The sequence below is a fragment of the Rhinoraja longicauda genome, chromosome 15, assembly GCF_053455715.1.
Source record: "Rhinoraja longicauda isolate Sanriku21f chromosome 15, sRhiLon1.1, whole genome shotgun sequence".
Lineage (NCBI taxonomy): Eukaryota > Metazoa > Chordata > Chondrichthyes > Rajiformes > Arhynchobatidae > Rhinoraja > Rhinoraja longicauda.
Window position 1 is genome coordinate 46,759,754 of NC_135967.1, and position 14,597 is coordinate 46,774,350.

The window sequence follows — 14,597 nt, forward strand, 5'->3', positions numbered from 1 at the left end:
CGCCGACCAGCGATCCCCGCACATTAACTCTATCCTATACCCACTCGAGACAATTTTTACATTTACCAAGCCAATTAACCTACAAACCTGTACGTCTTTGGAGTGTGGGAGGAAACCGAAGATCTTGGAGAAAACCCACGCAGGTCACGGGGAGAACGTACAAACTCCGTGCAGACAGCGCCCATAGTCGGGATCGAACCCGGGTCTCTTGGTTACAGCTGCATTCACTGTGAGGCAGCAACTCTACCGCTGCGCCACCGTGACCGCCCAAACTATAAACCTCTCGTAAAGAAAACCCAACAACACTAACTAACAAAATCTGTTTTATTCTACAATTGTTTCACCTCGTGATCACACTGTAGCGTAAGCAGTTTTATTTTTAAAGATGTAAAATAGTTAACAATGATACAAATAATCTTAAACAAGTCTTTACCACTTCCAAAAAGCTCTCGTACTCAGTACGCTCCTCTGATACAGAGGAAAGCTCGTTAGCTTAGTTCCCATTTGCCAGGTGAATCCAAGTTACGTTCAGTGTCCGGAGGCAAATTTGCCAGCAGCATCTGTGGACAGGAAACTTTTGTTGAACAAATAGTAATGTCGGGAGTCATTAAAAAAAAATTGAGAAAGGACTAATCAACTATCTGCTGTGTAAACTATTGGCATTGACTAAACATTGACATTTATTTAGTGAATTAATGAATGAATACTCTATTGCCACATGTGGCAAGTCACGGTGAAATTCTTCTTGTTTTGCATGTCCAAGGTATGCAAAGAGTCGCCACATAAAGGGCGCCGACAAAGTTGGGAACTGCAGATGCTGATTTACCACAAAAAAAAACAAAGTGCTGGAGTAGCTCAGCGTGTCACTCAGACATGGGTAGGCAACGTGTTGGGTATGGACTCTTTGATATAGACCGAAAACATTACCTGTGTATGTTTGACAGACCAGCTGAGTTACTCCAGCATTTTGTGTTTTTTTCTTTTAAAATCTAAATTTGTGTGCTGACAAATCAGAGACATAGTCATACAAGAGACCCTTTGACCTACCCACCCCACGACCTGCCGACCAAGGTGCCCCAACTAAGCAAGTCCCATTTGCCCATATTTGGCCCATAACCCTCTAAACCTTTCCTATCCATGTACCTGTCCAATCGTCTTTTGAATGTTGTTATTGTACCTGCCTCAACTACCTCCTCTGGCAGCTCGTTCCATTTATTCACTGCCCTCCGAGCGAAATAGTTGCCCTTTGTCCTCTCACCTTAAACCAAAGTACTCTGGTTCTTGATTCCTATACTCTGGGTAAAATGCTCTGTGCATTGAGCCAATCTATTCCTCATGATTTTGCACACCTCTATAAGATCACGCCTCATCCTTCTGCGCTTCAAGGAATAAAGTCCCAGCCTGCCCAACCTCTCCCTATAGCTCAGGCCCTCGAGTCCTGGTAACATTCCTTGTAAATCGTCTCTGTTCCACTTCCAGTTCAAAAGAGAGAGTTGGATTTAGCTCTTCGGGCTAAGGGAATCAAGGGATATGGGGGAAAAGCAGGAACAGGGTACAGATTGTGGATGATCAGCCACGATCATATTGAATGGTGGTGCTGGCTCGAAGGGCCGAATGGCCAACTCCTGCACCTATTTTCTATGTTTCTACGTTAACACCTTGCGCCACTTTTTAGTTGAGATGGATATCTCAGTGAAGGATTTCCTACTGACCCTTACCTGTTGCTGTTCAGCATCATCTGTTTTAACTGCATGAATCAAATTCGTGGTGAAGTTCCGAAGATGGAGGTATTTCTGTTTTTGTTTCACCAACTCGTTTTCAAGGTACCTCGTTTCGTCGTTCTAAAGATAAACAACAGGAAGGAGAAAAATTGGGTACGTGTGGAAAGTTACGTCATGTAGAAAAGATGAAGTGTGTTGGAAGCTCTGCGGTGGATCAAACTGTCTGAGTACTTCAGAGAAAGATCATTATTTTGACTTTATGCAAACACGGTATCACATCACTAATTAGGTTAGTGCGGCACGGTGGCGCAGCGGTAGAGTTGCTATTTTACAGCGCCACAGACCCGGTTCCATCCTGTCTAGATGGAGTTTGTACGTTTCCCCTGTGATCGCATGGGTTTTCTCCAGGTGCTCTGGTTTCCTCCCACACGCCAAAGACATACAGGTTTGTAGGTTACGTGGCTTGATATAATTGTAAATTGTCCTTAGTGTGTGTAGGATAGCGTTAAGTGTGCAGGGATCGCTGGTCGGTGCGGACTCGGTGGGCCGAAGGGCCTGTATCTGCACTGTGCCTCTAAACTAAATTAAATTAAAAACAAATGGATCCTGACTGCGGGTGCAGTCTGTACGGAGTTTGTACGTTCTTCCTGTGACCGCGTGGGTTTCCTTCGGTGGCTCCAGTTTCCTCCCAGACTCAAAGATACGCAGGTTTGTAGGTTAATTGGCTTTGGGAAAATTGTGAATTTCCGTGTGTGTGTGTGTGTGTGTGTGTGTGTATGTGTGTGTGTGTGTGTGTGTGTGGGACAGTGCTAGTGTACGGGGTAATCACTGGTCAGTGCTGACTTGGTCTGCTGAAGAGCCGGTTTCTGCGCTGTATCTCTAAAGTCTAATCGTTGCCAGATGAACAACAGACTTTCACCAAGTATCTTCTATGAGTTACCCTGAAACCCTTTACAATTAACTCCTGCAAACAAGCTCACGCAGGCAGCAATCTGTCAATGATCAGATCATATTTTCTGTGAGCAAAAGACAAAGTGCTGGAGTCATTAATTCAGCGGGTCAGGCAGCATCTCTGGTGGGAATGGACAGGCAACATTTCAGGTCAGTACGAGTAGGAAGGAAGTGCAGATGCTGGTTCATACCGAAGATAGACACAAAATGCTGGAGTAACTCGGTGGGTCAGGCAGCATTTCTGGAGGAAAGGTGACGTTTCAGCTCAGAACTCTTCCTACCCTTCTTCAGACTCCCATCTGAAAGAAATCCTTTTTAAAAAAAACAACCTCATTTTCTGAAGAAGGGTCTCGACCCGAAACGTCACCCATTCCCTCTCTCCTAGATGCTGCCTGACCTGCTGAGTTACTCCGGCATTTTGTGATAACCTCATCTTCAAATGAGCCTCAGTAAGGACCTGACTCAAAATGTCACTGATCCATTCCCCCCCCACAGATGCTGCCTGACCCGCTGAGTTGCTCCAGCATTTTGTCTTTCACTCAAGATTCCAGTATCTGCACTTCCTTTTGCCAGTATTCCCTGTGAAGTTGATTGAGGAATAAATATATACCTGTACACTGGGGATGACACTACTATTCATCACGGCAGTGTAAGTGGAACTTTGTCATGCACCTGAAGGAGCAGACAGCAAGTTGGTTTAATGTGGTGCCTGCGTCTGGCAGTCTGTCAGCATCTGCACTGAATGCTCACGCCCAAGTCTCTGCAGTGAAGTGAGAATGCCGGTCAGAGCGGAAAACTAACGTCCAGGCTCACAAACAGCTTCTTCCACACAGCCATCAGGCTATTGAACACTACAACCTACAAATAAGCTCTGAACTTAAAAACATAGAAAATAGGTGCACGAGCCATTTGGCCCTTCGAGCCAGCACCGCCATTCATTGTGATCATGGCTGATTATCCACAATCAGTAACCTGTGCCTGCCTTCTCCCCATATTATCATATCATATCATATATATACAGCCGGAAACAGGCCTTTTCGGCTCACCAAGTCCGTGCCGCCCAGCGATCCCCGTACATTAACACTATCCTACACCCACTCGGGACAATTTTTACATTTACCCAGCCAATTAACCTACATACCTGTACGTCTTTGGAGTGTGGGGGGAAACCGAAGATCTCGGAGAAAACCCACGCAGGTCACGGGGAGAACGTACAAACTCCTTACAGTGCAGCACCCGTAGTCAGGATCGAACCTGAGTCTCCGGCGCTGCATTCGCTGTAAAGCAGCAACTCTACCGCTGCGCCACCGTGCCGCCTTGATTATTCCTTGATTCCACTAGCCCCCAGAGCTCTATCTAACTCTCTCTTAAATTCATCCAGTGATTTGGCCTCCACTGCCCTCTGTGGCAGAGAATTCCGCAAATTCACAACTCTTTGGGTGAAAAAGTTCCTTCTCACCTCAGTTTTAAATGGCCTCCCTTTTATTCTTAGACTGTGGCCCCTGGTTCTGACTCCCCCAACATTGGGAACATTTTTCCTGCATCTAGCTTGTCCAGTCCTTTTATAATTTCATATGTCTCTATAAGATCCCGTCTCATCCTTCTAAACTCCAGTGAATACAAGCCTAGTCTTTTCAATCTTTCCTCATATGACAGTCCCGCCATCCCAGGGATCAATCTTGTGAACCTACGCTGCACTGCCTCAATGACAAGAATGTCCTTCCTCAAATTATGAGACCAAAATTGTACACAATACTCCAGATGTGGTCTCACCAGGGCCCTATACAACTGCAGAAGAACCGCTTTACTCCTATACTGAAATCCTCTCGTTATGAAGGCCAACATGCCATTAGATTTCTTCAATGCCTGCTGTACCTGCACGCCAAATTTCAGTGACTGGTGTACAAGGACACCCAGGTCTCGCTGCACCTCCCCCTTACCTAACCTAACACCATTGAGATAATAATCTGCCTCCTTGTTTTTGCTGCCAAAGTGGATAACCTCACATTTATCTACATTATACTGCATCTTCCATGGACCATAGATTATTATTGCTATTATTGCACTATTATTGTTTGTTTGTTTTTTATGTGTATGTATGTGTGCACATTAGTGTGTATATGTGTATATATATATGTGTGTGTGCATGTTTAAATGTATATATGTGTGTGTGCACATATGTGTGTGTGTGTATATATATGTGTGTGTATATATATGTGTGTGTATATAATCTGTGTATGTGAGTATATGTATATATACACACACTGAACTTTTTTTCTCCCTCGTTTATTATGTTGTTTACAGTGTACTGTGTTCACATTTTCTGTTCTACCTGGGACCCACGACAATAAAACAGTCTTGACTCTTGACTGTGTGTTAGTTTGCTTCAGGTGACATTGACTGATGCCTTGTTTCCAAGGACTCTTTGCTCTTGAAGTAACCGAGTGACACGTTCACCACCGCACTGTTCCAGACGATAGAACATGGGAGGTCGGCCAAACATTGATTCGAGGTCCAATAAAAGGCAAGGGTGAAGGTTTCAGCAACGCAGGCAGCACAGGTAGGTAGAGAGTCAGATGTCCTATGACTAGAAATAGGCAGCCGTGGCAGGATGCTAACATCATGTTGGGAGGATCAGGTTTAGGCACCAAGGTTATGAAGTGTCTGGATTAACCTCAGATGACTGAGCAAAACACAAAGTGCCGGTGGAACTCAGCGGGTCAGGCAGCATCTGGGGAGGAAACGGACAGGTGACGTGTCAGGTCGGGGCCCTTCGTAGGACAGATTGTAGTAGGGAGGACAAAACTGAATAAGAGAGGCGAGGGATAGTTGCACAGCGGTAGAGTTGCTGCCTTACAGCGCCAACAACCCAGGTTCAAGCCTGACTACGGGTGCTGTGTGTATGGAGGTTGTCCGTTCTCCCTATGACCGCGTGGGTTTTCTCCGGGTGCTCTGGTTTTTCCCCACATTCCAATGACGTACAGGTTTGAAGGTTAATTGGCTTTGGTAAGATTATAAATTGTCCCTAATGTGTGTAGGATAGTGCTAGTGTACGGGGTGATCGCTGGTCATTGGGCTGATGGCACTGAATCTCGAGTCCAAAGTTAGGTGTGGGAGGGTTGAGGTGAAGAAGGGTCCCAAGCAGAAGCTTCGTCCATTCTCTCCACAGATGCTGCCTGACCCGCTGAGTTACGCCAGCACTTTAGTGTTTTGCTCAGGATTTTACGATACGATAGAACTTTATTTATCCCTGGAGGGAAATTGATCTGCCAACAAATATAAAGTGACGATGGGTTAGTCTCAATCTATCCCACGACAGAAGGAATAGGAGTTGTACAGTTTGATAGCCACAGGGAAGAAGGATCTCCTGTGGCATTCTGTGCTGCATCTTGGTGGGACCAGTCTGTTGCTGAAGGTGCTCCTCAGGTTGGCCAGTGTGTCATGGAGGGGGTGAGCTGTATTGTCCAGGATGCTCCGCATTTTGAGGAGCATCCTCCCCTCCAAGATCACCTCCCGTGAATCCAACTCCGCCCCCAGGACAGAGCCAGCATTCCTGATGAGTTTGTTGATCCTATTGGCATCTGCGGCCTTCACCCTGTTGCCCCGGCACAGGGCAACGAAGATGGCACTGGCCGCCACCGATTGGTAGAACATCTGCAGCATCTCACTGCAGACATTGAAGGAGTGGAGCCTTCCCAGAAAGTACAGCCGGCTTAGAGCCTTCTTGTACAGGGCCTCGGCGTTCCTGGACCAGTCCAGCTAACTGTCCAGGTACACATACTCCCTGGTAAGCTGCACATCCACACCATTAATGGAGACAGGGGTGTTCCTCTCCTCCTAAAGTAACCCACCAACTCCTTAGTCTTGTTGGTGTTGAGCTGCAGATGAGCTGCCCACACCACTCAACAAAGTCGTTGACTACACCTCTGTATACGGCTTCCCCCCCCTCACTGATGCAGCCCACAATTGCAGAGTCATCTGAAATCCTCTGCAGGTGGCAGGAGACGGAGTTATATCTGAAGTCCGAGGTTAGCGTCAGCAGTTCCTTGAATGTCTGAACCTTAGATGACTGCCGGGGAAAGTGAACATAATTTGAGGCAAGGCCTGAAGACCTTGGCTTGCCGTAATTTGATTGAAGAAAATCTCCACTCATCTATTCCTGGTCATCAGGTAAATAAATACGAGGTGAACGGAGATACATGAGGCTTGAATGATGTGGAGAACGCTGTCAGCAAACATAGGCAAGTTGCGACTGTTTTTAAAAGTTGCCGAGAGTCAGCAAAACATTGTGAGTCAACAAGGAGCAGAGTAAACTGTGCGGTAATACAAAACATACTGGCCTTCATTAGCCGGGGCATCGAATATAAAAGTAGGGGGGTAATGATGGAATTGTACAGAACACTGGTGAGGCCACAGCTGGAGTATTGTGTACAGTTCTGGTCACCACATTATAGAAAGGATGTGATAGCTTTGGAGAGGGTGCAGAGGAGATTCACTAGGATGCTGCCAGGGATGAAGGGCCTCGGCTATGAGGAGAGACTGAGCAGACTGGGGTTGTTTTCCCTGGAGCAGAGAAGGCTGAGAGGGGACATGATCGAGGTGTACAAGATCATGAGGGGCATAGATAAGGTAGATGGCGGGGAACTTCTTCCACAGGTGGAAGGTTCAACAACGAGGGGACATAGATACAGGGTAAGGAGAGGGAGGTTTCGGGGGGATGTGAGAAAGAACTTTTTCACCCAGAGGGTGGTTGGAGTCTGGAACTCACTGCCTGGGGTGGTGGTGGAGGCGGGAACACTCACAACGTTTAAGAGGCATTTGGATGGGCACTTGAAATGCTACAACATTCAGGGCTACGGTCCAAATGCGGGAAAATGGGATTAAAATTAGACTGTGTTTGGTAACGGGCGGCGCGGACACGATGGGCCGAAGGGCCTCTTTCTCTGCAGTAGGACTCTATGACTCTCTATGACTCTATTCCTTCATTGCAACTGGACAGATTAGAATGCAGCCAGCCAAGTGCAATCCCAAAGATAGACACAAAATGCTGGAGTAACTCCAGCCATGCGGGACCTCAGCATCATCTCTGGAGAAAATACTCCAGGATTTTGTGTCCAGCTTCAGTGTAAACCAGTATCTGCAGTTCCTTCTCACACCAGTGCAATCCACACAGCAGCTATTGGAGAATAATAGAGTAGAAATAAAATGCAGATGCTGAAATCTCGAGTGAAACACATGTGGGTCAGGCAGCATCTTTGGAATGAATGGACAGATGTCCTTCCTTCCTTGGAGAATAGTGGTATGGTTAACCAGGCCAAAAAATGGCAGCAGATTGAGCAGGGATTATCGCCTATTTTTAGAGTCATAAAAGATCATGTGATAGGAGCAGAATTAAGCCATTCGACCCATCAAGTCTACTCCGCCATTCAATCATGGCTGATCTATCTCTCCCTCCTAACCCCATTCTCCTACCTTCTCCCCATAACCCCTGACACCCGTACTAATCAAGAATCTATCTATTTCTGCCTTAAAAATATCCACTGACGGCCTCCACTGCCTTCTGTGGCAAAGAATTCCACAGATTAGTGAATCCCTCTGACTAAAGAAATTCCTCCTTATCTCCTTCCCAAAAGAACAGCCTTTAATTCTGAGGCTATGATCTCCGGTCCTAGACTCTCCCACTAGTGGAAACATCGTCTCCACATCCAAAGTCGGGCGGAACTATCTTACTGACGAAGGATGAATAATCTCCCCCAGTAATCAATGTGATTGGAGTGCTTCACCCACCCAGGGGCCGTGACATAGCATTTGTATGACGGTAAACGTCATTGTGAATGTGGGGGCAGTAAATGCTTCAATGAAACCGCGGTCTTATTCCACAAAGTTATGCACTATGGTTCTGAAAAAGGGGTCCCGACCCAAAAAGCCGTCTGTCCATTCACTCCACATATGCTGTCTGACCTGCTGAGTTTCTCCAGCACCTTGTGTTTTGCATATGGTACACAATGGGAAATCACTAAGCTGTTTTTAGTTTTCAGTTTTAGTTTTAGTTTTAGAGATACAGCGCGGAAACAGGCCCTTTCGACCCACTGGGTCCGCGCCGACCAGCGATCCCCGCACATTAACACTATCCTATACCCACTGGGGACAATTTTGTACATTTACCAAGCCAATTAACCTACAAACCTGGACGTCTTTGGAGTGTGGGAGGAAACTGAAGATCTCGGAGAAAACCCACGCAGGTCACAGGGAGAACGTACAAACTCCGTACAGACAGCACCGGTAGTCGGGATCGAACTCAGGTCTCCGGCGCTGTGAGGCAGCAACTCTACCGCTGCGCCACCGTGACGCCCACAATGGGTTAATTCAGAACATTCAGCTTGACAATTGCACCAAGCAATGAGTTTGTACATTTGATGAAGCAATAATTAGGTATTTTTAAAATATGCTACATTGAAAATAATACACAAAACAGGTTACTGACTGTATAAATGTTTTAATATAAAGGGGTAAGGTCTCATTTCCTTCAAGCTGGGGCTGCTACTTGTATTTTCTTTCCTCAGTTATTATTATTCTGTCCCCACCATCAGTTCATTTAATTTATTTTTGGAAACAGGACAAAATAGCCCCATAATAAGCACAGCAAACCTAATGGCCATTGAGTTATAGGACAATGAACTCAACATTTCTCTGCTTGGGTGCCGACCAAATGAAGGTTTACTGCTGAGATTTAGCTGAACAACTCAGCTAAATTGTAGCAGTAAAGTACTTCCATTGTAATTTAAAAGTGCATAAAAATTTGTTTTATGTCGCATTTTTAAGTACGTGAAAATGAGAAAGGGTTTGAAATACAGTTGGCAGGGTCATTATGCCTGGATTGTCTCACACTGGGTATAGTTTTACATTGAAATAATAGAGAGAAACCTATCCAGAGATGGGCGCTTTTAAAGGAGATAACTGTTGTCAGCAGCTCGATTAGGACAGGGGCGGCACAGTGACGCAGCAGTAGAGTTGCTGCCTTACAGCGAATGCAGCACCGGAGACTCAGGTTCGATCCTGACTACGGGTGTTGTACTGTACGGAGTTTGTACGTTCTCCCCGTGACCTGCGTGGGTTTTCTTCAAGATCTTCGGTTTCTTCCCACACTCCAAAGACGTGCAGGTATGTAGGTTAATTGGCTTGGTATAAATGTAAAAATTGTCCCTAGTGGGTGTAGGATAGTGTTAATGTGCGGGTATCGCTGGGCGGCGTGGACCTGGTGGGCCGAAGGGCCTGTTTCTGCGCTGTATCTCTAAATCTAAATCTAAATCAAACCTGATCTTGGGTGTGGTTTGTGTGGAGTTTGCACGTGTCACTGCGTGGGTTTCCTCCGGGTGCTCCGGTTTCCTCGCATGTCCCAAAGGTTTGTGGGTTAATTGGCCTCTAAATTGCCCCTGGTGTGTGAGGGAGTGGATGAGGGATAATGTAGAACTAGTGTGAACGGGTGATCGATGGTCGGTGGGCTAAAGGGCCTGTTTAGACTTTACACATTAGAGATACAATGTGGACAATGGCCCTTCAGCATACCGGGTCTGTGCCGTCCAGTGAATGCCCGAATTTAGACTTTAGTGATGCAGTGTGGAAACAGGCCCTTCAGCCTGCCAACCAGCGACCACCAGCACTATCCTGCACACTAGGGATCATTTACAATTTTATCAAAGTCAATTAACCTGCAAACCTGCACGTCTTTGGAATGTGGGAGGAAACCGGAATACCTGGAGAAAGCCCATGCGGTCACAGTGAGAACGTACAAATTCCACACAGACAGCACCCGTTGTCAGGATGGAACCCGGGTCTCTGGCGCTGCAAGGCAATAACTCTACCGCTGCGCCACCGTGCTGCCATGCCTCATTTTCCATGTTCCCATGTTGTATCTCTAAACTAAAGGAACCTCAATACAAAAGAATGGGCAATTGATTTCAAGGTTGCCAATAATATTAAGAACATAACATTCAGAACATTAATAATTGCAAGCAACAATAATGAAATCAAACAGTCTCTTCATCCTTGATTTTGGTAAATAACATATGACTGCATGTACCAGCTAAACATTCATGAAAAATAAACACTGATGAGCCAAAACATTATGACCTGATGAGCCAAAACATTATCACCACCTGCCTAATATGCTGTTGGTCCTCCGTGTGCAGCCCCATACACAGCAGGGTGCGATGCACTGTGTATTGTGACACATTCCTCCCGTGACCACCATTAACATTCTCTGTGACTTGTGCCACAGTCGACCTTCTGTCGGTTCGGACCAGACGGGATAGCCTTCGTTGCCCTCGCGCATCGATGAGCCTTGGGCGCCCAACACCCTGTCTGTCGCCGGTTTGTGATTTGTCCCTCCTCGGACCACTGTCGGTCGGTACTCACCACTGCTGACCGGGAGCACCCCACAAGCCTTGCCTTTTCACAGATGCTCTGACCCAGTCGTCTGGCCATAACAATTTGGCCCTTGTCAAAGTCGCTCAGGTCTTCACTCCTGCCCATTTCTCCTGCATCCAACACATCAACTTCAAGAAGGCAGTGGAGGCCAATTCTCTGAAAACATTCAAGAGAGGGCTGGATAGAGCGCTTAAGGATAGCGGAGTCAGGGGGTATGGGGAGAAGGCAGGAACGGGGTACTGATTGAGAATGATCAGCCATGATCACATTGAATGGCGGTGCTGGCTCGAAGGGCCGAATGGCCTCCTCCTGCACCTATTGTCTATTGTCTATAAGAACTGACTGTTGACTTGCTGCCTATTATATCCCACCCCTTGACAGGTGCCATTGTAACAAGATAATCAATGTTATTCACTTCGCCCGTCAGTGGTCATAATGTTTTGGCTCATCGGCTCATCGGTATAATATTGCAGACACAGTGATCCAATTTCCTCAAACGTTAACAGGTATCAGATCTTACCTTCAGGCTCAGTAGTTTTTGAAGCTGCTCAACTTCCAGTGTCATGTGATCATATCTGGTCATCTCAACCACATCGTCATCAAGTATCTCCATTTTCTGTCAAAAAGACCCAGCGCTTTAGTTAGGGCCTGCAGTGAACTCAAACTGATCAATCCCATTCGCTTGACTTGCCAAACTAAATTACATTTGGGTGTAAACATAAAGTGCTGGAGTAATTCAGCGGGTCAGGCAGCATCTCTGGAGAAAAAGGATGGGTGAAGTTTCAGGTCTGGACCCGTCTTCAGAAACTTCACTCATCCTTTTACCCGGGGGTGCTGCCTGAGCCGCTGTGTTACTCCAGCACTTTGTGTCTATCTTCGGCAAAAAAAACAGCATCTGCAGTTCCTTTCCACACAAAGATATACATAAAATGCTGGAGTAACTCAGCAGGACCGGCAGCACCTCTGGATAGAAGGCATGGGTGACATTTCGGGTCGAGACCTTTCTTCAGGCTCGGGGAGAGGGAGTTACAGAGATAAGGAAGTGTAAGGTGTGAAACCAATACATCAAAAGGGGTGATGTTCAAGGAAAATGTACAATAGATCATTGTTAGCTAGAAGAAGATGACAACAAGCAAACAGAGATAAAATGTAATCAGGGACAGTCAGACTAGTCGAAGGACTGGGAAGGGGGAGGGATGGAAAGAGGGGAAGCAAGGGTTACTTGAAGTTGGAGAAGTCAATGTTCATACCGCTGGGGTGTGAGCTGCCCAAGCGAAATATGAGGTGCTGTTCCTCCAATTTGTGCTGGGCCTCACTCTGACAGTGGAGTTCAGAAAGGTCAGTGTGGGAATGAGAGGGGGGAATTAAAGCGTTTAGCAACCGGGAGATCAGGTAGATTTAGGCAGACTAGGTGGAGGCGTTCAACGAAACGATCGCCGAGCCTGCGCTTGGTCTCGCCGATATAGGAGTCCACACCTGGAACAGCGGATGCAGTAGATGAGGTTGGAGGAAGTGCAAGTGAATCTCTGCCTCACCTTTCCATATGTTACATTTGGCTATTTGCCTCTTTTGTTCCTCACGGTTCACCTTGTTTTTCATTGATTTGGCCTTCTCATGCAGTAGCTGAGGGCAGACCAATGCATCTAGAAGCTATTGGCAGCATCAGTGAGGTTTTCTGCAAGCCTAACTGTGGCCTTTTAGCTAATTAAGCCCTGCCAACCCATTACATTGTCTTTTGCATTAATCCCACATTAGTTTTTCTTCTTTATTGAAATCAAAACAAAGAAGAAGTGTCTCGACCCGAAACGTTGACATCATTCCTTTTCTCCAGAGATGCTGTCTGACCCGCTGAGCTACTCCAACTTTTTTATGTCTATCTTCGCTTTAAGCCAGCATCTGCAGTTCCTTCCCACACAAAGGCATTCTGCAGTACGCCCACACTGACTCACGCAGCACCGAAATAACTCGCATCATTTTCAGGTTGGCTTTGTGGCTGTGCAGAGTTTCAAAATACTTGCAAAAAATAAATCACTTTAATGACTCCAATCGAATTCCTGATTATTGTAACAGCACAGCCAAAGACATAATACTGTTGCCTATCTATGTACATCTTATAGTTGTGCCCTTATTTGTGGAAGTGGCCTTCAGGTGAATTAATGGGGGAGACAACCCTTTCCTTGAATATTTGCAGGTATTTCGAGGTTTATATTCGGATTTATATCCCTTTTATATTTATATTTATATCCCTTTTATATTTATATCCCTCAGCCATGATCATATTGAATGGCAGTACAGGCTCGAAGGGCCAAATGGCCTACTCCTGCACCTATTTTCTATGTTTCTATGTTTCTATGATTACATTTGCTTTCCCAAGAAAAATTAAAAATATAGCAGTGGTCACAAATCAACATTTAAATTCAGAGAAGCCCCGCAGAGTTCTGCAGGGAACTAACATTTTGTCCTAGGTTGCCACCAGGTCGGCACGGTGGCGCAGCGTTAGAGTTTCTGCCTTACAACGCCAGAGACCTGGGTTCGATCCTGACTTCGGGTGCTGTCTGTACGGAGTTTGTACGTTCTCCCTGCGACCATATGGGTTTTCTCCGGGTGCTCCGGTTTCCTCCCACACTCCAAAGACGCGCAGGTTTGTCGGTTAATTGGCTTCGGTAAAATTGAAAGTTGTCGCGTGCGTAGGATAACGATAATGTGCGGGGATCGCTGGTCGGCGGCTGACACGTTGAGCCAAAGGGCCTGTTTCCGCGCTGTATCTCCAAACTAAACTAAACTAAAAGTCTACTTGGCAACTGCGACCGAAATATCAGAACTGTTATTATCTTTGCGCTGGGAAGAGAGAATCTTTTTATTTCTGGATAACTTTATTACAGGCTGGAAAACTAGTTGTTGTGACAGTATGCAGCATCGTAATCACTATGTTGCTATTGGCTTCAGGGCCATTTGCCTCGTGTGCTTATGTGCTCAGTGCTTCAGGTTGGATTAATTATGCACCCTGAAATCATAGACCAAATAACCTTACTGTTTTGTCTTTATAAACTCACCGACTTGAAATGAAGGTGAGTCCTCTGAACAAATAAGCACCTAATTTTGTTTTTGGCAAAACATTATTTAAAATGGAAAGACACAAAATGCTAGAGAAACTCAGCGGGTCAGGCAGCATCTCTGGGGAACATGGATGGGTGAGGTCCCGACATTTAAAAGACATTTGGATAGGCACATGGATACAAAAGGTTTAGATTGATATGGGTCAAACACCAGCAGGTGGGACTAGTGCAGATGGGGCATCTTGTTCAGCGTGAGCAAGTTGGGCCGAAGGGCTTGTTTCCATTGCTGCATGACTCTATGACCCTAAATGATGGTTAGGGATTATCTTTAATTGCTTTAGTAAAATCAGATCAAGGAATAGAGCATTTTAAATTGTGGTTGCATGCAGCAAAAGATGTTGCTTGTTTGTCATTACTGTGTGGGATGCTTCACGGTGGAATG

The 14,597-nt window shown here is 46.0% G+C and overlaps 1 protein-coding gene across 10 annotated transcripts in view; it reads right to left on the reverse strand.

The window, feature by feature from the left end:
- Window positions 1-334: 334 nt before the first annotated feature.
- hdx (highly divergent homeobox) overlaps window positions 335-14,597 on the reverse strand; it is a 96,729-nt gene continuing 82,466 nt past the window's right edge. For all 10 annotated transcript variants that reach the window (XM_078412046.1, XM_078412053.1, XM_078412050.1 and 7 more), the window contains 3 exons: window positions 11,620-11,715; window positions 1,719-1,841; window positions 335-560 (listed from right to left, as the gene is read on the reverse strand). In XM_078412046.1, coding sequence (XP_078268172.1) covers window positions 489-560; window positions 1,719-1,841; window positions 11,620-11,715 — 291 coding nt within the window. In that variant the 3' untranslated portion in view covers window positions 335-488. The remainder of the gene's footprint in view (window positions 561-1,718; window positions 1,842-11,619; window positions 11,716-14,597) is intronic.